General features: G+C 45.2%; 1 protein-coding gene across 1 annotated transcript in view; it reads left to right on the top strand.

The window, feature by feature from the left end:
• The window catches only part of LOC306925474 (LIM and calponin homology domains-containing protein 1-like), a 185,967-nt gene that overhangs the window by 135,943 nt on the left and 26,121 nt on the right, over positions 1-23,903 (top strand). Inside the window, exons 8-12 of the mRNA XM_079504308.1 lie at positions 4,905-5,226; positions 15,923-15,958; positions 19,423-19,549; positions 20,663-20,820; positions 21,400-22,012. Coding sequence (XP_079360434.1) covers positions 4,905-5,226; positions 15,923-15,958; positions 19,423-19,549; positions 20,663-20,820; positions 21,400-22,012 — 1,256 coding nt within the window. The remainder of the gene's footprint in view (positions 1-4,904; positions 5,227-15,922; positions 15,959-19,422; positions 19,550-20,662; positions 20,821-21,399; positions 22,013-23,903) is intronic.

Genomic DNA, 23,903 nt, shown 5'->3' with positions numbered 1-23,903 from the left:
TAGTCGTCATCATCTTAGTTTTCATTTGGATTCAATTTAGTTTTCGTCAGTGAAAAAAAGTAGTCGACGAACATTTTTCGTCTTAGTTTTAGTCGACGAAATCAACACTGGTTACAGCGTGGCCTTTGCAGTCAGTGCTTTTCTCTCCAAACAAAAACACAGATGGGATGCTTACGGCCTGAGACTGAATCTATTCACAGTCTCCCGGTTTAAACCTATGCAGGGTTTTGTGACGGCCGTCATAACCTTTTTATAGGCCTTCATTAAAAAAGAAGACAGAGTGAAATGCGTACAGTGTGGGAATCAACATCATGCTATGGCAGCAAATGGGCTAGCGCTTGGCATTATAAAATATTTATATGCAACCAAACCATATTTTTAACTAAAGTTGTGTGAAAAACATTCTTTATGACTGTTTACCATTGCCATGGCTGTCTGAGAAAGCCGCCATGTCACCAGACTGTGCAGGAGGATGCTAGACGCACACCAGTCTTAGTAGTGGTGCCAGCTCACGGCAGAAACATCTAAAGAGTTTAAGTCTTAAAAAGACAAAAGAGTGGCTGCACACACTGATAGCCAAAGTGCCGATTATTTATTAGGATGCAGAGTAAAAACCAACGTTTCGGCAGTACAACTGCCTTCTTCAGGGTATGTCACCAGACACCATGTGTGGGGAATTGTTCTAGTGTCAAGGTGTTGACATTATTATTATTGTCACTGTCGTGGGTCTAAAGCCGTTACTTTTCACGAAAAAAAGAACCTGTGTTCCAATGGATCCAATGTAGAAATGTAATGTAATTTAGTCAAAAGCTCTTTTTAATACTTTTCGTTGGATTACATTGAATTGTCCACATAATGACTTACTGAAACTTTCATTTTAGTAACTTAATGTCTTTTATGTGGAAATCTCATTTTGGAACAAAACTCTTACTACTCTGTATATATTCCCATCCCAGTTTTTCCTCATATGTTCATAGTGAGCTACCTTGAAAACCCCCTCCAACATGTGGATGTGTTGACCACGACTGGTGTAAATGTGGGTTTTTTCGGGGGGGGGGGGGGATTTCTGTTACAGTACGACATTGACCCCTATTGTCACTGTCAAGGCCCCCCTCATGCTTCAATGTTACCATGTGTTCCAACCCCAGCGTCGCACCACACCGTCAAGGCCCCCCTCGTGCTTCAATGTTACCATGTGTTCCAACCCCAGCGTCGCACCACACCGTCAAGGCCCCCCTCGTGCTTCAATGTTACCATGTGTTCCAACCTCAGCGTCGCACCACACCGTCAAGGCCCCCCTCGTGCTTCAATGTTACCATGTGTTCCAACCCCAGCGTCGCACCACACCGTCAAGGCCCCCCTCGTGCTTCAATGTTACCATGTGTTCCAACCCCAGCGTCGCACCACACCGTCAAGGCCCCCCTCGTGCTTCAATGTTACCATGTGTTCCAACCCCAGCGTCGCACCACACTGTCAAGGCCCCCCTCGTGCTTCAATGTTACCATGTGTTCCAACCCCAGCGTCGCACCACACTGTCAAGGCGCATGTTCCTCAGTATACAGACGCATGTTTCCAATTGATGGCTTAAGGCTCTCTCTGTTATCAATCCAACCGCTGTGTGAGGCATAAATACCTTCGGGCCTCGTTAGGGCCTTGCTCTGTCGGTCTCTCAGGTCGTGGCACATGAAGAAGAATATTGAAATGCACGAGGGATGTTTCCATCGGTATGTGTGCAGCCGCCTTGCTCTCGTTCGTGAAGCTGTGGCTGCGACTTCTTCATTCAGATCCGAGGAAAAAGCTAAAAAGCTCCCATGTATGACCATATATGTACGCGTATCCCATTCTCATTGAGTCTGGATTCGATTTGATCTCATTTGATTTGAGCTGAACAGAATATCGACACAGTTGCGTGCAAAAACGTATTATTATTATTACTAATTATAATAATAACTTTATTTATATAGCACCTTTCTATAATACAAGGTCACAGCACAGTTAATATACACACTAACAAAGCGAGGGAAGCAAAACACAATTAAAATGGATGCAACCGAACATCAACAACTTAAAAATAAAAATAACTGAAATAGAAACAGCTTCACCCCCCCCCCCCCCCCGCCCCGCAGAATACTTGATAATATTTAGAATGAATGATGAAAAGGTAATTTACGGGGGTGACCTGAGCCAAAGGAGTTTGAGAACCGCACTGATATAGATTGAGTGCTTGTTTGTGCGCGAGACAGATGTGAATCCACATGTGCTACACATCTTGGAAAGGAATTCCTAGAGACCTTGGGTAAATTGTGAGCTTTGGTGTAGGGGGGGGGGGGCAAGTAACCTATAGAGTAACACTCGTGCTTTCTAAGGTGTGATATTGAATAAGAAATCAATATCAACATCCTAATTCTGTCCAATACTTAGATAGGGAGAGGGTGAAATTATGACAGGCAGTTGATTCTGTCAAAATTATGGCTCCCCAGTCAAAAAAACATTTTGTGTTTGAAATAGACACTCGTGCTTTCTACGTATGGTGTGATTTGGGGCCCTAAGGATGAATACAAAATCAAAACATCCTAATACTGTCCAATACTTAGGGAGTGGGTGAAATTATGACAGGCAGTTGCTGCCATCAAAATATGATGAAATATGATGAAAAAATAATTCAGTATTTAAGTCCGACGTCATTTTGTAGTGCTACGTTATGTCCGGGTCCAAGTGGCACCAGCTCCCGTCCGCATCTCATTGTAAATAGACAAAGAAAATATAGGATGTGGAGACAATAAAGACTATTATTATCATTATTATTGAAGGTGGTACTGGTGGTACAGTCCATTTGCTCAATACAATATTTCGGGGGCATATTTAGAATGTGTGCAGGGTTGAGTATGTTGAATCTAGTTTGCATTAATGAGGATTTAGTTGACACAATGAAATAAAATGGCGATAGTATTCCGTGTGGGGCAGACGGCCTGTCACAGCCAGATTTGGGAGAGCAGCAGCTTTGTTTTTGCGAGGAAAGCAGTAAAATTTGACTTTCGTGGTTGTTTTCGTCTCAGATTTAGTCCGACGGAGCGTCACAGTATAACTCTATGGGGACACAAAAGCGACACAAAAGTAGGACCCGGAAGTATCTCTGGAGGGGGCGCTCACGTCACGGCCAAAATACTGAATATAGACCCCTACGGGACACCGGTCAATGAGGTACAGAAATGGTTTAAGTGATTCCCATTTCTCTCGAGCGTTGAGCAGAACGTATAGTTGAATTGAATATTAATACATTAATATTGTATGTAATGTAAAACGGTGAGGTTCTCTCATAATCTCCCCTATAGGGTTTCTTACCTCACCGGCACAATAACTAACTGTCAACTTTCCCATGGAAAGAACCAACACATTATGCATATGAAATTATTCAATAAATCAATAAATCTAATAAATACTAGTATATGTTGCGGTGGAGTTTTAATCATCAACCGGAGGAAGTCCTTGAGCGATGCACGTCTGCAAAGCCAGGTGTTCCCCTGGCCATTAAAGAGCTGACAATGTGTTGAGAATCTGATGTGGAATGCAGTCAGTGGCACCGCACGTAAATTCCTCCTCACCGGTAGGCTAGACTTTATTCTGTGCGAGCTGTAACTGTACAATACAAATCATATGATTTGTGTACGGCGCTCCAACAGAAACCACTGGGCCTGCAAGCTGCCTTTGATTGATTTATGGTCAGCTGTTGGGACTGTACTGTACAGTACACAATATAATGCAAGAATGTACCAGACTGAAAAAGTGATTTGTTTCATATGTACTCCTCGGACAACCTGCATAGGTTTTCTCTGACTTTTTTGACTCTCTCTCTCTCTCTCTCTCTCTAAAGTTATCGTTTTCATAATAGGAATGACGGTGATATTTTCATATTTTCTATGCAGTCTGCATAGAAATGTAGGCATTTAGTCGCGTCTCTTGCCCGGACTGATTTACAGTTGGAGAATGTACTGTAGTCTGTAGGGGCTTGACGTTTTGCCCCAGGATACTTCGACGAGACACATCATGGAGATTTAGAAGCACATTGTCTGTCTCCAGGATCAAACATGAAACCTTCCAATGTCTTATCTGATGGCAGTCCAGTCTAGCACAACTAATGAACTTAATCAACTTAATAAAGGTTGAATTGGGAGAAGAGGAAGCGCTGCGTGATGCGTAGTTATCAGTAAGTGAAAACTGGTGCTCATTGGAGAGGGTTCAATAGTAGGTACTGTAGGTACTGTGGAGTATAGTGGGTTGACATGCAAGTGTGAAAAAAGAAGATATTCCAAGGCAAGGCACAGTTTTAAAAAGCCTTTATTGTCATGGCTTAGCTTGGCAAACGTTAATAAACGACCCTCATGTTTCGGCTAGAGCCTTCATCAGGTCAGGGTCCAATTAATACACGTTTAGACCAGTAAATAATGCCATAGGCTACTGATAGATGAGTCCCTTGCTGGCTCTGCTGCGCCCCCAAATACCTGTATGTGTGCCTCAAATAATTCACATTGGAAGACTCTGTTGTTGCTAAAAACCTTTTTTTTTGTTTTGGGAGCTTTTAAAACGGTGTGCGGATCTCCTCTTTCCTTTCTTCGTTGCTGAAATCTTCAAATTCATTCATGGATGGTTGGCCAATAATAGTACTTTAGTATCTTATAGGGTAAAAATGTCGATTTATTATTATTATTATTATTATTATTATTATTATTATTATTATGTTGTATTTGTATTGTGGCCCTTGTAAAAAAAACAACCCAAAAAAACCAATGGAAACAAGCCTACGATGTGTATTTATCCTTTTGATTTCATTTTCAATAAACTGCTCAATCAATCAATCAATCAATCAATCCCCCCCTCTCCCCCTCCCCTCCTCCTCCTCCCATCAGGCCGCGGGAGCGACTCGGAGTCTGACGGCCCCGCCGCCGCCCACAGGAAGTTGCCCGACGTGCGCAAGGACGACATGCTGGCGCGGCGCACCTCGGTCAGCGAGCTGCGTGCCGCCATGCCGTTCAACCAGTACCTGCCCAACAAGAGCAACCAGAGCGCCTACATGCCCGCGCCGCTCCGCATGAAGAAGAAGGGTGGCGGCGGCGGCGACGAGGAGGTGGGCGGGGGCGGCGGCGGCGGCGGTGGCGGTGGCGGTGGCGGCGGCGGGCGCAAGAGCTGGAGCACCGCCACTTCACCCGTAGGGGGCGACAGACCACTGAGGTGAGCTGCAGTGGTGGAAAGTAACTAAGTACTTTTACTGAAGTACTGTACTTAAGTAGTACAGTGTTTGTATTGTACTTGAGTATTTCCAATTTCCAATACTTTTACTTCTACTCCACTACATCTCGGAGTCAAGATTTGTACTTTTACTTCACTACAATTATTTGAAAACTTTAGTTACTAGTTAGGGCGATTTAAATTTTGATTAGAAAACATACATTATTAACCACTTCAACCTATACATTTCGGCCATTTGAAAATAGCTCACAATGCGTCGCGACGCATTGTGAGCTTGTAGATCGCCGACGCCTATTTTCAATAGATTTTCTACACATTTTTAACTTATGAAATGGGACATTCTGCAATATGAATACTTTTACTTTTAGTACTTTAAGTACATTTTGATGCCAATACTTTTGTACTTTTACTCAAGTACATTTTCAATTCTGTACTTTTACTTGTGATGAAGTAGTTCTAAATTGCAGTATTGGTACTTTTACTTAAGTAAAACAATTGAGTACTTTTTCCACCACTGGGTGAGCAAGGATTGAACATGAAGGATTGAACATGCTAGCATCGCTAGTCCGTCATTTTGTCAAAGCTCTGTCCTTCTGCTCTGTTTAACCAACACATGGGAACTTATTATGAGATGTATACGTTTCCATTAAGAGTAAGATATTGTGTACAGAACGAGCCAAAAAGCTTTGTTTTTTGCATTTATGGGTAAATATATTTTTACTGTACATTGAATTTATGCTCTAATCAAACACATTGTGCCATTCTCATCAGTGGCACATTAAACCAATGACCATGCACTTGAAGGATATTGCGGATGGTCTACTTTCAAAAAATACCGTGGGCTATTTTGTGTTTATGAAATGTTCACATGTCTTTAAATGGGTGGCATATAATGAAACTGCTTCTCTCTCTCTCTCTCTCTCTCTCTCTCTCTCTCTCTCTCTCTCTCTCTGCCCAGTGGTGGCAGAGAGAGGTGGTTAATGGGTTAATGGGAACCAGATGTGCTTTCTGTTTTCATTGGCTATTGACTCTGGACTAAGGCAAAAGCTCTTAACAAGTGTGAAATTTGCAGAGTAGACACAAATGAAGACATCTTGAAGTCTGAGATTTATTGGGTTGGCATGTCAACCCTGTACAGTATGGGGCGGCTGTGGCTCGGGAGGTAGAGCAGGTCGTCCAATGATCCCTGGGTCGGCGGTTCGAATCCCGGCTCCTCCTCCTGTCCACATGTCGAAGTGTCCTTGGGCAAGACACTGAACCCCAAATTGCCTCCAATGAGTTGGTCGGTGTGAGCTCTCCACCGCGTGTGGGAAGTGAGGACGCTGGCGTCCACTGTTCGCCGCCTCACCTCCCAATGATTGAATGAATGAACCATTGTAAAGCGCTTTGAGCACTTGGAAAAGCGCTATAAAAATACAATTCATTATTATTATTATTAGTATGGGACCTGGAATCGCCAACGTGTTGTTTAGAATCGATGTTAAAGGACGACTTCACCAATTTTCAACCTATCTTCGTATAATTGGTCCTCACTAATGTTCATGATAAAATGGCACCATTTATTTCTTCTCGGTCTGTGTCTCATAGTAGGGCTGTGGGCAGTTCAGAAACCCTGACTACCAGTGACATCATCGTTAGGCAGATATTTTTTTAAACAAAATATTTAGATTTGTACTTTTGTACTTTTCAGGAATAGAAAGCCTGCAGTTTCTATTAGCTTGGATTCCCCATCGATGATGTCACTGGTAGACAGGTTCCTGAACTGCCACAGCCTCCTACGAGACACAGACAATGGTGCCTTTTCATCATGAACAACATTAGTGAGGACCAATTATATGAAGTAAAGTGGTGAAGTCGTCCTTTAATTATTGAAAAAGTATTCATCATTGTTGATGTATTGCCAGCGGAGTGGATTCCCTTCTCGGCTTTCAGTGTTATAATAGTAGAAAATCCCTCTTTGTGTTCCACATTTCATGCACTTGACGTAAAAGTAAGATGAAGCCGATGCAATTAAAATAATGTATTACATCAGGTATGAGTGCAGAGGAGGTCATCACTGAGAGTGGGCAGAAGCGGACAGATTTCTGTCAGAATTTACACCAGAATTTACTTGCACTTTCTGGGTGTGTGGAGCCTAAATCCAACCCATCTGTGAAGGGAGCTGGTGCCCCTTCATCCATCCGACATCCAAGGCCTTTTGTTTTTATGTGGTTCACCCTATAGTTTGAGCTTGGATATCTGCTATTTTTTTAACTTTTTAGAAATAATTTGAAAGTTTAGATTAGAATGGTGTTCATTCTAATTTGGTTTAGAGGGTAGTGTGTGTGTGAACTGGACGTATGGGTTGAACATCTATCACTTGTTATCACTATCTATCAGTCATTCAACCGTCATTTACCATTTGCATTAGAGACAGTGACCCATTAAAACAGAGAAAGCATCTCTGTTGTTTTAGATTTGAGCTATAAATAGCAGATTATATGAGCTTGCCGATCTGCTATTTTTTGAAAAAATCGTGAAAATTAGTGCAATTCTTTGAACATATATACTGTATATATATATATATATATATTTTTTTTTTTTAATGTTTTTTTTGTGGCTTTTGCCTTTTTATATATTTTTTATGGAGGGACAGACAGTAGGCTGACAGGAAATGGGGAGAGAGATGGGGGAAGACATGCAGTAAAGGCTGTCGGGATCGGGAGTTGAACCCGCGGCACACTGCCAGACTGGGTTACCAGCCAGGGTGCCTGGACCGCTGAGCCACGGCCCAGGCCAATATATACTGTATATTTAAAGCGAACATTTTTAACTCAAATCTTTGCTTCCGTGCACTCCCTGGAATAAAATGTTTTGAGATGGGATGGGAGGCGGCGGCTGAATACATATACTGTATGATTTTGGGGGTCCTTGACATGAAATGGTTTGAGCACCACTGACAGAACACTGTTTAGAAGTCATTTGTAGAATGGGTCTTAATGGGTTAAAGCTGATGGCACGGGGGGACAGGACGGGCAGAAATCCTACTCATTTGGCCCTTAAGAAGACAAGAAAGAAAAGAATGTCCTTATAGTATGAAAGATGAGTGTTTGATGGATTTCTTTTCTTTTGTGCCCTTCCCTACCGCAACTCCTCCTTTTGCGTTTGACCCCTCATTGTGCTGCTGTCGTGTGTCCCGTTCTGTCTGTCCTTTGTGTTTGCATCACCCCCCCCCATCCATGTGTCCCTGCTCGTATTGTCCCACGTTTGTCTCTTGTCTCTTCTGTACGCTGCCGGTGTGTCTGTCCTCGCGTATTATATCTCTTTCAATGTCGCTTTTCTCTTTTCCACTGTGATTCCTCCCTCCCTGCATGGATGATGATAATAAAAACCAGTCCCACTGAGGATCCTAGCTTAGATAGAACCCCCAGAGCAGCCTGGCACCCCGCTCACTCCCCAAACGCTCCCCGTGAATCCTGGAGCGAGCAGGAGCAACAACAACAGAGTCAAGAGAGGGACGAGGAGAGAGAGCCTCCTTCCAGACCCTCCATGATCGGCCTGAGGAGGAGCAGTGAGCCTCGGCTTTGTGCCCTCTCCTCCTCCTCCTCCTCCTCCCCGCCCCACGCAGAGACACCTCACAGGGAGAGCCCCCCAGCCCTGCTCCTGACGGTTACCTCCGAACAAAGGTGCCAAATCAATCATTTTTACCTGTTTACCTGTATCCCCCCCCCCCCAGACACGGGGTCATCAACATGTCCGTACACGGACAAAATGTGTCCGTGGCAAAGACTTGTCCTTGTCCGTGTGGCAAATTTGAGACTTTCTGTTTTACACACCATTACAATGTTCTTATTTTGATCATTAGACCCAATTACTGAATGTCAAGTCTCCAGGTTTTCGTCAGAATAATAAGAACACTGGTTTACTACGACACTATGGCACATTATAGTCCACTAGTGATAGTGGGTGATATGGCTCTCAAATGTTTTATTTGCAAGGACCCCCTTAACTCTGAGAGTGTACAAATGGAACCAAATGGTCCATTTGGTTCCATTTGTACACTCTCAGAGTTACAGACCAGTTGTGGTTATTCAGGGCTATATCTCTTTGTGTGTTATTGCCTGGCAATATTATTGCCCGCTTATTTTGTATGTCGGTGGCAAAAATGGAATATGTCCACCGCAAGCCAAAACATGGCCCCTGCCCCAGACCCAAGTGCATTATGCAAACATTGCAAAACATTCAACAATTCCGGTTCATAGTTGCCCTGAATCAATCCAATCTGAAAACATTTATTCGTTGTATGGTAGCTGTTATTCATTCGTTCACTTAAACCCCATATTCTTTGTTGACCGAGGTCTCCCAGGGGTCTTTCTTTCTTATTCCTCTCTTTTTTTTGGCCTCCTGTTCATTGCAATACAGTTATGTTTTAGGCCAAACTTGTAGCTGTTTATCCAGAACTATGTTGGAATGTAAAATAGTGGTTAAAAAGTCTTCTTGGTCAAGGACTTCACAGCTGTAGCTTGTTGGTGGAGCTAGACATTGGCTGTCAATGGGATGGAACCAATTGACCAATTCCAGGTGCATGAGAATCTCTCCAACAACTAGTCCCATCCCAGATCCCACCCACCGTGGTCTCATCTGACACAGTGAGCATTGGAAGCAGCTACGGCACAATGCTGTTCTCTTCTCCCAGCGTAATCCACCATGACAGCTCGTGTTACTGCAGCCATCTCTCTTTACTTTAGTCATCACGCCAATGCCCGAATTCCCCCGCACAGTGTGTACAGTCGTGATACTGCTCACTCCTATACTGGTTGATCTTCGGACTGGTTGGTCCTTTGTAGGGACGATCTGGAGTACCGAAGTCCTGACGTCACTCCTTCATCCCCTGGGTCACGGAAGTCATTTCTCTATGCATAATAACATTAGGTCATCTTAGAATCGTCTCATATAGGAATTACATCCATCCATCCATCTTCATCCGCTTATCCGTAGTCGGGTCGCGGGGGCAACAGCTCCACCAGAGAGCTCCAGACTTCCCTCTCCAGAGCAACATTAGTGACTTCCTCCTGGGGGATCCCGAGACGTTCCAAGGCCAGTGAGTCGATGTAATCCCCTCCATCTGCGCCTTGGTCTGCCCCGGGGTCTCCTCCCAGTGGGACATGCATCGAGGACCTCCCTAGGGAGACGCCCGAGAGGCATCCTAACCAGATGCCCGAACCACCTAAGCTGGCTCCTTTCCAGGCGAAGGAGCAGCGGCTATACTCTGAGTCTCTCCCGTGTGACTGAACTTCTCACCCTATCTCTAAGGGAGATATATAAGAATTGTGGTCGAAAAATTGTACCACAAACTATCCCGTCGCTATGTTGTCAGGGTGGTGGCTCTGTATTGTTTATAATAGTCAGACACTCATTTTGATACCGTGTGTTTCTGCCGAAAATGTAATTAATCCGGTGGCGGTAACATAACGTTAGCGTTTTCTCACCGTCAGTTGATGCTTCATATCCATATCAAAGTCAAACCGCCAAGCTCCTTTGTTTATTTTTGGTTTATATTCTTATATGACACGATATTAAACACGTCTATAGGAATTCAGATTGTGGGGGGAAAAAACCACACCCAGGTAGGATGCATGAATTATACGCCAGACTTTGGTTGCTCTATTGAAACCACACACCTCCTCGGATACACATGGAGTTGTCTGCGGCTTCTTTTCACCTGAACGTAAGGAGCCTCGACCAGGAGGACCTTTACTCCTCACAGTGCAACACCCCTGCTGACAACTTAGTCGCTGTTGCAGCGACCAAAGAACGCCCTCCCAGCTCGGCTTCCCTCCCACATAAACGCAGTCAATTGTTGTTTGTTACGGACGCCCGGCCAAGCGAGAGAGGCACCACGGGAGGATTCGTATCCGATTGCCAGCTCCTCTTAAAGTGATATTTGGGTCACCAACCATGTTCAGCTTTTCTTTCTGGCACTGGTGTTATTGTGAAAACGGACCGTATAACTTTGACGTTCCAAAGATCTTTCTGTGGGGATCTTCCAGGATTTCCCTGATAGTTTTCACTTTAGCCTCCTTTGCTTTTGTTGGCAACAGCATTTGATTGCTCCAGGAGAAAGAAAATTTTGGATTTCTGGTGAGTCTGTCTTGAAAAGGATGCCATGCTTTACAACACAGTCATCCTGTATGTGGCCAGGAGTAGTAGCTATAATGCTGTGCTGTGAATTAACACAGACCCATGTTGCACCCAAACATTGATGCACTGAAAATGTCCCATGCATTTTAACTTTATGTATGTATACTGTAGTGTAAATGATTGGTCTGTCTGTCTGTCTGTCTGTCTGTCTGTCTGTCTGTCTGTCTGTCTGTCTGTCTGTCTGTCTGTCTGTCTCTGTCTGTCTGTCTGTCTGTCTGTCTGTCTGTCTGTCTGTCTGTACGTACTGTATATCTGTATGTCTGTCTGCCTATATCCATCTGTCAGCCTGCTTATCTGCGTCTCTGACAGTACTGTATGTCTCTCTGCAGTGTTTTTGAGGGTAGCAGAGGAAAGATCACACTTTTTCCATGTGTCAACGTGCCACGTTGTGATGTGTTGTGAGCTTGTAGATAGGTTATTCTTTACTATTATTGAAAATAGTAAAATTATTATTAGCTTTTTTACACTTTGGAAACTTTGCCCAAAACTGGGACATCAGGGTTAATGAGGTGTATGATTGACTTTCTCCGTTTGAATCTAAACGGCGCTATAAGTTGGTTTCTGTTCCATAGCTGGACCTGCCCTAATGAAGAGAATTACTGTACTTTGGACTCTCCCCTTCTTACTCAGCCTTGAGTGCCTTGTAGTGTTTTGCATCTGCACATTCTGATATAGTCTTCTTTGATAAAGTAGAAAGTTTAGGGGAATAAATATATACACTGTATAGCTGCATATTATGCAGTAAGCCTGAGCATGCATTTGGAGTTCGGCCCACTGCTGTCCTTTGAATGTTAATGCAAAATGATTCAAACTGAATTTAGTGTCCTCAGGGGTGTAACACTACTCTCTCTCTCTCTCTCTCTCTCTCTCTCTCTCTCTCTCTCTCTCATATATATACACAATAATGTAACACTCTACCCAGTTGTGGATTTTGCACTTGTAAAACCCTGAGTGTTAAGTGTAAAAATAGACTCTTAAATGGTGAAACTTATAGTCAGGATTTTACATTGCGGCTTTGTGTGTCTGTGGGATACAAACTGTGGAAACAATGCTGAACATACACACACACATGGCACATGCACACACACACACACACACACACACACACACAAACACAGAGGAACGTGGAAATGCGACCCACCCACAGGATGTCAAGTTATGAGTCCACCTTCCTTCCCCAAAGCCTTTCAGTGCTGCACTGAGACCGCCGGCAGCTTCTGTCGCACGGGGTAAATGCATTCTTAAAAGAATTCTGAGCTCAGATTTTTTTTTTACAGCATTGTGTCTGGAGTCTCTGGGACCCTGGCGTGGGTTCTCTCAGACATTCTGTCAGAGTTGTTGGACAAAGAACAACTCTAGCAGAGGAATATTTCTGTGACTGTGACAGCTGATGCAATGTGGGTCTTATTAGTGCGAAGCACTGTGTTGCCGTCTGATAACAAGTGTTTTGTTTGGATTCTTTCTTGTTTTCTATACTTTGAGGAGTATTTGAGTGCTGAGCCTTGAACATGCTACAGATTTGTGAATGTTTGTTTGCTTCTTCATGAACCAAATTTGCTCGCAGACGGATGTGTGAGCCACACTATGCTCTTATGTCTTAAGATTTATGTCCATGGAGCCTGCATTTAGTCTTCTCCAATGGAATGCTGTCTGATGATATGTGACGGTAACCCGGCAACTGTTCTAAGAGCCAACAACTTATTTCAGTTTTTGCACTGTTGTTGTCTTGCTGTGAGATGATAACTCAGCCCGATTCTCTTCAGCAGTACTCCAGCCCGCTCGTGCTCCGAGGAACTCTTCCTCCGAGCGTCGGTGTCCCTGGCAGCCGGCACCGCTCCCAGCTCCGAGCTGCTTGCGACTAGTCCCATCGGTTCACCCGGGGGGACAGTCGACATGGACGGGAAGTGTCCACCGTTGCTGGACGGGGAGGAGGCGGCGGCGGCGGGACGGAGGAAGGGAGGCGCTAACACGCGCACGACGTCACCTTTAGAGATGGACAGCGACGACGCGGCATGGCAGCGCCGACAAAGCCTGTCCTCTCCCAGACACGCCGCCACCTCTCCTGGCACCTCTCCCCGCTTTCTTCCCGTTCCTGCCACCACGACGGTGTCGGTTACCATAACGAGCGCCGCTACGGGCCGACGGACGGCTGCGAGGCCGCTGCGCGAATGCGACGGGTCGCCACGGACGCAGCAGCCTCCATCGCCGGACAGCGATGCACCGCCAACGTGAGCCGCCCCGCTGCACTACAAACATGATACCAACCATTTGCCGTGTTGAAGTAGAACTCCAGAAGCTCTGTGTTAAAACCCAGGGGAATTCTCTGCCAGCATGTGCCCTTGGCCTCAGTTCAGGCAGCAGTGCTGTCTTATGGATGACGTGCCTGTCTTTGTTAACCTGAAGATGAAGAGCATGACCTCATTTTTTAAAACCCTTTATAATCTGTACGCCCAGAGATGCAATGTGGCTGTAAACAAGTCTATGATTTTCTTCTTAATTTCCTCCTATTGTTTTTTTTATTGCTCTTCTTGCAGTGACAGAAGAAGCCAAAGAATGTGTTTGATTAACTATGCATGACCTTTTGTGGCAGCCTTTGGCCTTTTTGGACAGACCCAGAGGTGTACTAACTAACCCCCCCCCCCCGACTGAATTTCTATTGCATTTCTTGTGTTGAAAGATAGACTTTGCAGTGCTTGAAATGCATGTATGCATCCTTTTAATACATGCATTAATCCATCCATTGCAAAGCACAAACACAATCGGTTGTTAGGGCTGTCCGCGACCAAAGCAATTCTTAGTGAGCTAATTAATAGTCATAGGAATTTGTTGGCTAATAATCATTTAGTTTAATCAACAAATAAGTATTTTGTTTGCTGCATAGTGCATAATAATCATGGTGGAGATCGACCAGCCTTTTCAGGTTGCTGCCGTTGAGAAGTGAACATTCTAATGTTGTTACTGGCCATTAAAGGTTTAGGCTGGCAGAATAAATGATTATATCTAGAGTTTGCATGGGGGAAAAAAAGCATAAAAAAAACAACCAACCAGACCAAATCGACTGAGGGGACAGCCCTACAGTTGATCATTGACAACATTGAGGAATGACAAGTAAGCAACTACAGAACGAAAAGAGACGACAATCTAGAACTGATACTAATTGGCCTATCTCACAGCCCGTTTTTCACGCCCACTTCCGGTAAATAGTGGTGTCTTTAACATTAGCATTTACACGTTTTTTTCTCTGGAGAATCTAAGTACATTTTCTAATGTAAAAATGTGACAGACCAATATTATTATGAAGCAAACAAGATGGTAAATCAGCTCGAACAGATAGAACAAACCTTACCTTGAGAAAACAAAAGTTGTAGACTTCTTAAATTACCCCTGTTAACATGTAGCGTCTATGGAGTGACGTCACGCTATCACCACTACCCAAAAGGGGGCGTATTAAGGGGGGCGGGGAAATTCTGTGAGATAGGCTTATGCCGACCCTGCCTGGCTGTTAATGCCAGGCATACATGCAGGAGGCTAACAAACTAACACACATCTCACCAACGCACCACACGGCAAAATAAACAGCTCATGAAACCGCATCTCTCTCTCTGGTGTTGATTTATAGTGAGCGAGGGCTCTCTGCACTGAGCCTCCCTTTTTTATCCTTCTTGTGGCGAGTCGTATGTGACCGCAGCCCACACTTTCACTCACACCCCTCCCGACACCACGGAGGATGCTATTTAAAGCCTCTCTCTGTGAAGAGCCGTGTGGTTGCAGGGCCGAGCCTTCATCTGGTGGTCACAGACACTGACACACATGGAGAGCCCCACAGTCTTAATGCTGCTTGCTGCTTGGGCGCTATACTTTATAAGAAAAAGGATGCATGCTGTTATTGAAGATTCACTGTCATCCAAGCGTCCAGTGTGCGCCTAAGCATGCTCTGTTGCAAGCAAAGCACTTTGACTATGCCTGCTGCTGCTCTTTGCTGGCTGTATTTTTAGATTAGAGCGCCCCCTTGTGCTTGAATGTTGTGATGTAGGTCTGCAGTTCAACAGTTGGGGAAAATACATGCTTGGGGGTGGGTGTGTGTGTGTGTGTGTGTGTGCATGGGTAGGTAGATAGTGAGTGGTACATGGATGTAAAGACACAAACTTTGCCAGTTCTGCTTTGATACATATTTGACCTCATCAGTCTTTCACAATTTTGCCCATTGTCAGCTTTTGAAGCCTGATTCATACTTAGTCGCCACCCAAACTGCGTGCTTGCCAGAAGCTCACAACGTGTGGCAGATGCGTTGCGAGCTTCTAGATCGGCTATGTTTGGCCGAGCGACACAGTCGAGCAACGGAACATGAATCAGGCAGTAGTAATACATAGTAATACACTCAGCACGGATGTTACGATCCACCCCGGCTCACGTTCAGGTGCTAGTGTTGGAAGTGTTCGTTGGTGTGTTCATCTGTGACTGTGCTCTCTCCTCCTCATCCTCTCCTTGCCTCCTGTAGATACAACCACTCTGCTTGTGTCTCAGACGACCCACAGTAAGTTGCACTTATTGTTGCTCAGAGAACGCATATCATGGCCTGCTGGCACTGCACTGCACAGATCACCTGCATTCTTTTTTGGTTCAGTCATTTTAGACTTGGATTGAATTTGATGCTATTATGGGGGCGAACACCTATAAGCCACAGAACATATTGGTTAGGGTGCTTGTCCCATAACGGAAAGAGATACACAGTAGGTTCAATATCTGCCTATAAGTCTATCATTGAGAAAGACACCGAACCTGCTTGTATGTATTGTCGCTTTGGATGAACCTTTAACATATTTCTTTGCGGAAAAGGAATGACAATGGAATCAAATAATTAACCTTACCAGTGTGCTGGCTGTTGTTGTAGGGCTGTAGAAGACACCTTTACCGGACAATGTGTCCGCTCTGTTGTCACTTCAGCTTCTCCCATACAGCTGCATGCGATCACACTGCCCTCTGACTTATTTCCTGAACACTAAAAGCAGGGCTTGTCCAGTCCTGCAGACCCAGAACACTGCTGGTTTTCCAGCAGTGTTCTGGATTTTATCATAATCATGATAAAATGGCACCATTTTTTTCTACTCAGTCTGTGTCTCATAGGAAGGGCTGTGGGCAGTTCAGAAACCCACGTCCACCAGTGACATCATCGTTAGGCAGATTTTTGGTGTTTTAAGGATTATGTTATACTTTAGCTATTGAAAAATAGCAGATCTACAAGCTCATAGCGTGGCACTGAGGGCCGCGCTACGAGCTTGTAGGTCTGCTATTTTTGAAACAGAGACGTTTTTAACTCAAATCTTTGCTTCTGGGAGGGTCCCTGGAACAACATATTTTCAGATGGGGGTCAGTGGCCAAATACATATCATTTTTGGGGTCCTTGACATGCAGAGAACCACTGTCATAGAAACATGAGGTTGTTCAGAAAACTGTCAGGATTTAGAAGAAATTTGTAGAATCGTCCTCAGGTCTAAATTTAAACAAGATTTTTTTGTTTTACAAAAATATTTTGATTTTTATTATCGTGAGAACGATGGCTTCCATTTTTTCGCATTGCAACTTTTCAGGACTCGAAAGCCTGCAGTTTCTATTAGCTTGAATTCCCCGTCGATGATGTCACTGGAGGACGGGTCTGAGTAGAGAGAATAGGAAAAAATCTGTGCCATTTTATCATGATTATATATTAATATGAAAGCCAGGAGTACGCAGAGTACCCCAGGCAAACAGAACTGCTGCCATAACTAAGCAACACAGGACACAATTGAATAGAATGGGCATTTCCCTTGGCGTCACATTACATTTGGTTCACCTAAACGATGGCTGCCTTCCACAGAGCTCTGTTAATGCTAATGCCATTTCATAACGAGCAGTGTTTCACATTACATGGAAGGCATATTAACCACGGTAGCCCTAGATATAAGCCCAAATCTAAATTAACGAAAATTGCGATCTACAAGCTCACAATGCCTTTGCAACATGTTGTGACCTGGAAGATCTCCTATTTTTTTGCTCAATTGGATTGCCAGGGATGCCAGTTTGAAAGTGGTTAAGTATAAGTGAACCCGCCAAACTCTGTGCTATAAACACAAACGGCAACTTTGAAATCCGCCTTTCAAAGTTGTGAGCTCGTACAGTACAGTACAGTACAGTACAGTACAGTACAGTACAGTACAGTACAGTACAGTACAGTACAGTACAGTACAGTACAGTACAGTACAGTACAGTACAGTACAGTACAGTACAGTACAGTGAACTGCTCTTTGGGTTGTAGGGTACTTATTTACGGTTATAATTTGTGTTTATTTCAGTGGGAATGCCCATTTGATCCATTTTATGCTGTGAGAGCAAAGCATTAAAATGACTGGCATGCTGCTGTACTACTAACTGCAGTGTGTATCTCATCTCTGACCTCCTTCACCTCAGTGTGGATGTTCTCACTTTTATGGCACTTAAGAAGATTGTGAATACTCTACCTAATGTTACACACTCAGGCACGCACGCACGCATACAAGCTTGCACGCGCGCACGCATACAAGCTTGCACGCGCGCACGCAAGCACACACCGCAACATTGATACGGATGCCTATATTTTAACTGTCCAGTTGTCTGATTTAACCAATTATTTTTTTGTACTAATTATTTCTGCACAAGGCCTCTGGCCTTTAATTATATGCCACGACGTATACTCACAGTGCAAGCAAGATAGATGTCTTTTCTCTGACCTGCATGACATCACCTCTGTGAAGCACAACTGCTTTTAGTTCATATTGATAGCTGCCTCACATCAGCCTTGACTGAATGTCGATCTGGAGTCCTGTTTCTGTGACAACAATGTTATTCTTCATTCTGCCTCACTTTGCTGTTCTGTTGAAGCACTGCACAGCAGCACAGGGATTCATATATGATACAGCATATTATAATATATGATATATAATATAATATGCACAGTAAAGTCCTCTGTGTTCATGGGATTAACCCCCTATACGTAACTATATACCCAAAGAAAAAGCACATAAAAAAAAAAAGGCGGATAAAGTACTCACATTTCCATTTCTTTATTGGCACACACCAAAAAGGAACGCTTGCGCGTTTCGGCTATGCAGCCTCATGCTCTGATGAAGGCTGCATAGCCCAAACGCGTAAGCATTCCTTTTTGGTGTGTGGGATTTGGGTTTAGCACTCTGAAAACCATTGCTGATGCGCAACCTCTTTTTCTCATTTACGTAACTGTATACCTCAATCCAGGAACCCCTTTTTGGGGTTGCTGTTGCTATATGTACGGTATATAGCAAAATAGTTTTTTCATCAAAACTCGGCCTCAGGTCTAAATGGGTTAAGTAAACTAGTTGATCATGTCGACTCTGTACTTGGTCTGCTCTTTCCCCCTCCTCTTTACACCTACTGTACACCTTTACACTTATCTGTACACCGTCATACACCTTTACACCGTCATACACCTTTACACATATCTTTACACCGTCATACACCTTTACACATATCTTTACACCGTCATACACCTTTACACATATCTTTACACCGTCATACACCTTTACACATATCTTTACACCGTCATACACCTTTACACATATCTTTACACCGTCCTACACCTTTACACATCTCTTTACACCGTCCTACACCTTTACACATCTCTTTGCCGAAAATCGTTCCCGCTAGGATAGCAGGGATGCTCAACACCGAGGATTTACTGTGCAGATTCACTTTTTTCTTTAATTTTTTCACAAAGCTTGTGCTCCGCTGGTATTGCCATGTCAGGATTTTATTTCCTTTTCCTTTTCCTTTACTGTCTGTCTGTCTGTCTGTCTGTCTGTCTGTCTGTCTGTCTGTCTGTCTGTCTGTCTGTCTGTCTGTCTAACTCTCTGTCTAACTCTCTCGCTCTCTCTCTCTCTCTCTCTCTCTCTCTCTCTCTCTCTCTCTCTCTCTCTCTCTCTCTCTCTCTCTCTCGCTCTCTCGTCCCAGGAGTGTGAGCATGATCGACATGCGCAGAGAGGAGGAGGCCATCTTGCAGCCTCACAGTCAGGCACGTCACGAGATGATACACAACCAGTACAACCGGCTGAAGGAAGACGAGGACCACTGGCAGGACGTGAGTCCATCATGTTCTCCTTTTGGATAAGTGGTGCATTTATATAGCACCTTTTATCCAAGGCGCTTTACAGAGATTGTGCATTACATTCACACACCAATGGTGGAGGAAACCATCCAAGGCACCAACCTGCACATCGGGAGCAATTAGGGGTCCAGAGTCTTGCTCAAGGACGACTCTTCGACACTAACTCTGGAGGAGCCCGGGATCGAACTGGTAACCTCACGGTTCCCATCCAGCTTCTCTATACCGGCCACTCTACCCCTGAACCACTGCCGCCCCAGTAAATGGATAAGAAGCCATTTACTGTACTCCTTCTTAACTCTTGGTCCAACTGTGGGTCACATCCATGGACCTTTTGTACAAACTAAAGGATGGACGGACAGTTCAAAGAAGGTTGCTCACCCAGCACATGTTCCCCCGGGGGTTATACGCTCTCCTTCCACTTGTTGACAAAAAGGTTTTGTACATATAGTGCAAAGCGCAATAGGGTTTCAGGCCATAGAACACATGTCATCATGTACACAATTCCAATACAAGACAGGCAAATCATCTTCAACTCCCAAAGTTCCGTGCCGGTCTGAATACACCAGTGCCTTGTAGGTGCAAACAACACAGGTATCACAGGGATTGCTAGAAGGAACGGTAAGAGACATACCAACAGTCAAACACACCATTAGCCAAGGGTGGTCAGCACTGGTTTGCTGCACCTGGCCGGCAGGATGCTGACTTCCCTGTTGGCTAGGTGTGGCCAATGCTATACAGTAGCTGGTGCTGGTTGCACCTCGGTGGTGGCTGCGCCCGGGGCGCCTCTCCGCAGATTCGTCTATAGCTGGAAGCCTGGAGGAGAGGGGCAGTGACTTGGCCAATCACTGCTGACCCGCCAACTGGAGAGTGTAGTGGTTGAGGGTTGAAACACTCTAAGAAGGTTGGAGACCACCTGATGACCTGTGTGTGTGTGTGTGTGTGTGTGTGTGTGTGTGTGTGTGTGTGTGTGTGTGTGTGTGTGTGTGTGTGTGTGTGTGTGTGTGTGTGTGTGTGTGTGTGTGTGTGTGTGTGTGTGTGTGTGTGTGTGTGTGTGTGTGTGTGTGTGTGTGTGTGTGTGTGTGTCAGGACCTGGCGAAGTGGAAGAACCGGAGGCGGAGTGTGTCACAGGACCTGATAAAGAAGGAAGAGGAGAGGAAGATGATGGAGAATCTGCTGTCGGGAGACTCATGCCACAGTATCAGGAGGAAGAGCATTAAGACCTACAGGGAGATAGTGGAAGACAAGTATGTCCACTGCACGCACGCACACACACACACACACACACACACACACACACACACACACACACACACAGGGACCCCCAGGGGTCCTTGAGGGAGTTCCAGGGGGTCCCCAGGTAAATGATAGTTTGGAACCAAAATGGACCCTTATGGGTCTGTAACTCTGAGAGTGTATAAATGGAACCAAATGGACCTTAACGGGTTAACAGAGTTAAATTAACATTGATTTTACAATATAAATTGGGGTCCCAGAGATAGAAATGCCATGAAATGGGGGGTCCGTAGCCTAAATGCATGTAAAACTGGGGGTCCATGAAATTAAACTGGTTGAGAATCACTGCTAGAGCCGTAAAAGTCTTCTCTTATGGGGGTCCCTGCCGTGTCTTTTCAAATGGGGGTCCACGGGATAATTAGTGTCAATGTGGGGGTACTTGACATGAAAATGTTTGGGATACCACTGCTGTATAGGTCCCCCAAAAAGACCTTCCACTTCCAACGAGAGTAACAAAACCCCATGTATCTAACCCCTCCCTCCCTCTCCCTCTCTCTCCCACTCCCTCTCTCTCTCCCTCCCTCCCCCAGGGAGCGCCGCGAGGAGGAGCTGAGGGACGCGTACAAGATGGCGCGCACGAGCGCCGAGGCGGCGAGCGTGCTCCAGCGCTACGCCCAGCGCTTCTCCATCAGCGAGGCGGTGATGGAGCGGCTGGAGCTCCCCAAGCTGCTGGACCGCAGCATGTCGGCTGACCCCTCCTCCTCCTCCCCCTCCTCCCCTTCACACCTCCTCCCCTTCGCCTCCCTGTCGCTGTGCGCCTCCCCGACCACCACCCCGGACCCCTCCTCGTCGCCCGACCTGGACGGGCCCATGCGGTTCCTGCGGCAGCAGTCGGCCCCCGTCGTTCCCAAGTTCACGTCCACGGTGGAGGCGCGGGTGGAAGAGTTCCCCTCGTCTTCTTCTTCGCCACACTCGCCCTCCTCCTCCTCCTCCTCTTTCTCCTCGTCCCAGCAGCAACACCGGCCGCAGATCCGCTCGCGCTCGTCGGAGCCAAAGCCCCCGACCGCCACAACCCTCAGGGCCGTGTCGCCAAAAGCGGTGCCTTTACTGACGCCCAAGCCTTACGTCCAGACCCGACCCTCTGCTGCTGCTGCTGCTGCTGCTGCTGCTGCTGCTTCTGCTGCCACAACAGGACCGTCCAAGGTGAGCGCCGCATATTTCATACACCTATTACTTATTGTTTCTCACTTTTCATTTCTTTCCTTTTAAAGCTCTTAACAGTTTAACTGCATAACCCGTGTGCCACGCTATTTAATCCATTACGCAGGGGGGGGACCCGCTATTTGTTTTATGTGTTTAATTTGCCGTTTTGTAATAATTTAAAATAAATTGCGGATTTGTCGCGGACCTGGTGACGAGGCGGACGCGTTATGACGACGTAACCGGAAATCAACCAACTGCCGGCTTGCAAGGGCTTCTGGGAAAAAACTGAGTGCAAAGTGAACAAGGGGGTAGGGACAATCTTAGCTCGCTTTGCTCTTTCTCTACGACCCGGATCAAGGTGGCTTTTTTTGTCGGCTCAATAACAAATCATTGGAGTGTTTTCAAGCGGATTTTCATGGATCAAATTAAGGCACAAATACTACGGCGTTATGCTCCAAAGGTAATTAAACAATCCCGGCAGCCTCGTATAGGCTATGTCATATATTGATATAAAGCCCTCAAAGTGTTAAAGCTTATATATGGTTGCTGTCGGGCAGAAACCTATTATCTTCCTATTTTAATGTTTTAATTTTAATGTTTATGGGCAGTCTCCCTATTTTCGGCGTGCAAAGCAAAGCAAAGCAAAGTTACTATATTTACCCAGGGTAACTGGACTAAGCATCAGATACTTGTTTACAGCCAGGCCCTGCTCATAGAACATTTCATGGTAGTGGTTCAATGCCTTTAACGTGCCGGTCCGGGGATACGAACTGGCGACCTTCCGGTATCAAGACCGCTCCGCAAGCCGTTCGGCCACCGCTGCCACTGCGACAGAGCTTAAATGAAAGGGACACAAAAAATATATGTTAATGATGTTTAGAAGATTTAGAACACTTTCCTGGGGTCTTTATGTGTGTAATATGTGGTTTTAGATATTTTAGATTTTTCCCAGTGTCCATGATGTCATCTACACTGGGCTAACTTACTTCCTGGACTACATGTTGTCTCAGTAAGACAGCCCTCCCGCTATCCACAAGGAGGAGCAGTGCACCAAGCCATTATGGGAATTGTAGTCCAGGAAGTAAGTGAGCCCAGTGTCCATGACATCAGAGACACTGAGGAAATCTAAAATATCTCAAACCACATATAAATACACACATAAAGACCCCAGGAACGTGTTCTAAATCTTCTAAACGTCATTAGCATATTTTTTTTGTTGCAAAAGGGGGAATCTGTCCTCGGTCAGCAGGGGCGAATAAGGTTCATTCAAGGAAACTGCTTTGGCTTGAGGTATGTTGTCCTGACAGATTACCGGTAACACAAATTGGTGACAGGTGAAATCCATTATGTATATAATATTCAAAGGAAATATGAGACATGCACTTCTGTGCTTCTAAGTGCTTGTCAGGGTGGGAGGGGACCACGCGCAAGTGTATCGTCTATATAATAGGCCTACGTACGCATGTCGCGTAGGGAATAATTATGGTATACCGTCTGAAAAAAAGCTAGTCTACAGCACTGGGTGGGTGTGTACTGTCTAATAATAATAACGATAATACATACATACAATTTATATAATAGTAGTTATATGTGCTGAGGTACACTGACTGCACAGTGAAGAGTAGACCGCAGAGCTGAAGCGGAGGGAGACGAGACAAAGGTGGCATCATGGCTACACGGAACACAGCTTCTTCTTCCCAGCAGGGACGTGCACACATAGACATCAAAGGGGGCTTCAGCCCCTGCCCTTTTACCCGTCTGTAAAACAACTGCCCTCTCCAGACCACGAATGCAGCATTTACTATGGTGAAAGAAATGGAAATGCCACTCCTTTCCATGCCATGCCGGAAGGCAGCATTCAGGAGAATTGCATTTTTTCCGAAGTCTCCTG

Source organism: Electrona antarctica, assembly GCF_951216825.1.
Source record: "Electrona antarctica genome assembly, chromosome: 1".
NCBI classification, from domain to species: Eukaryota; Metazoa; Chordata; class Actinopteri; order Myctophiformes; family Myctophidae; genus Electrona; species Electrona antarctica.
Note: the sequence above shows the minus strand (reverse complement) of the source record. Positions and strands in the feature narration are given on the sequence as shown.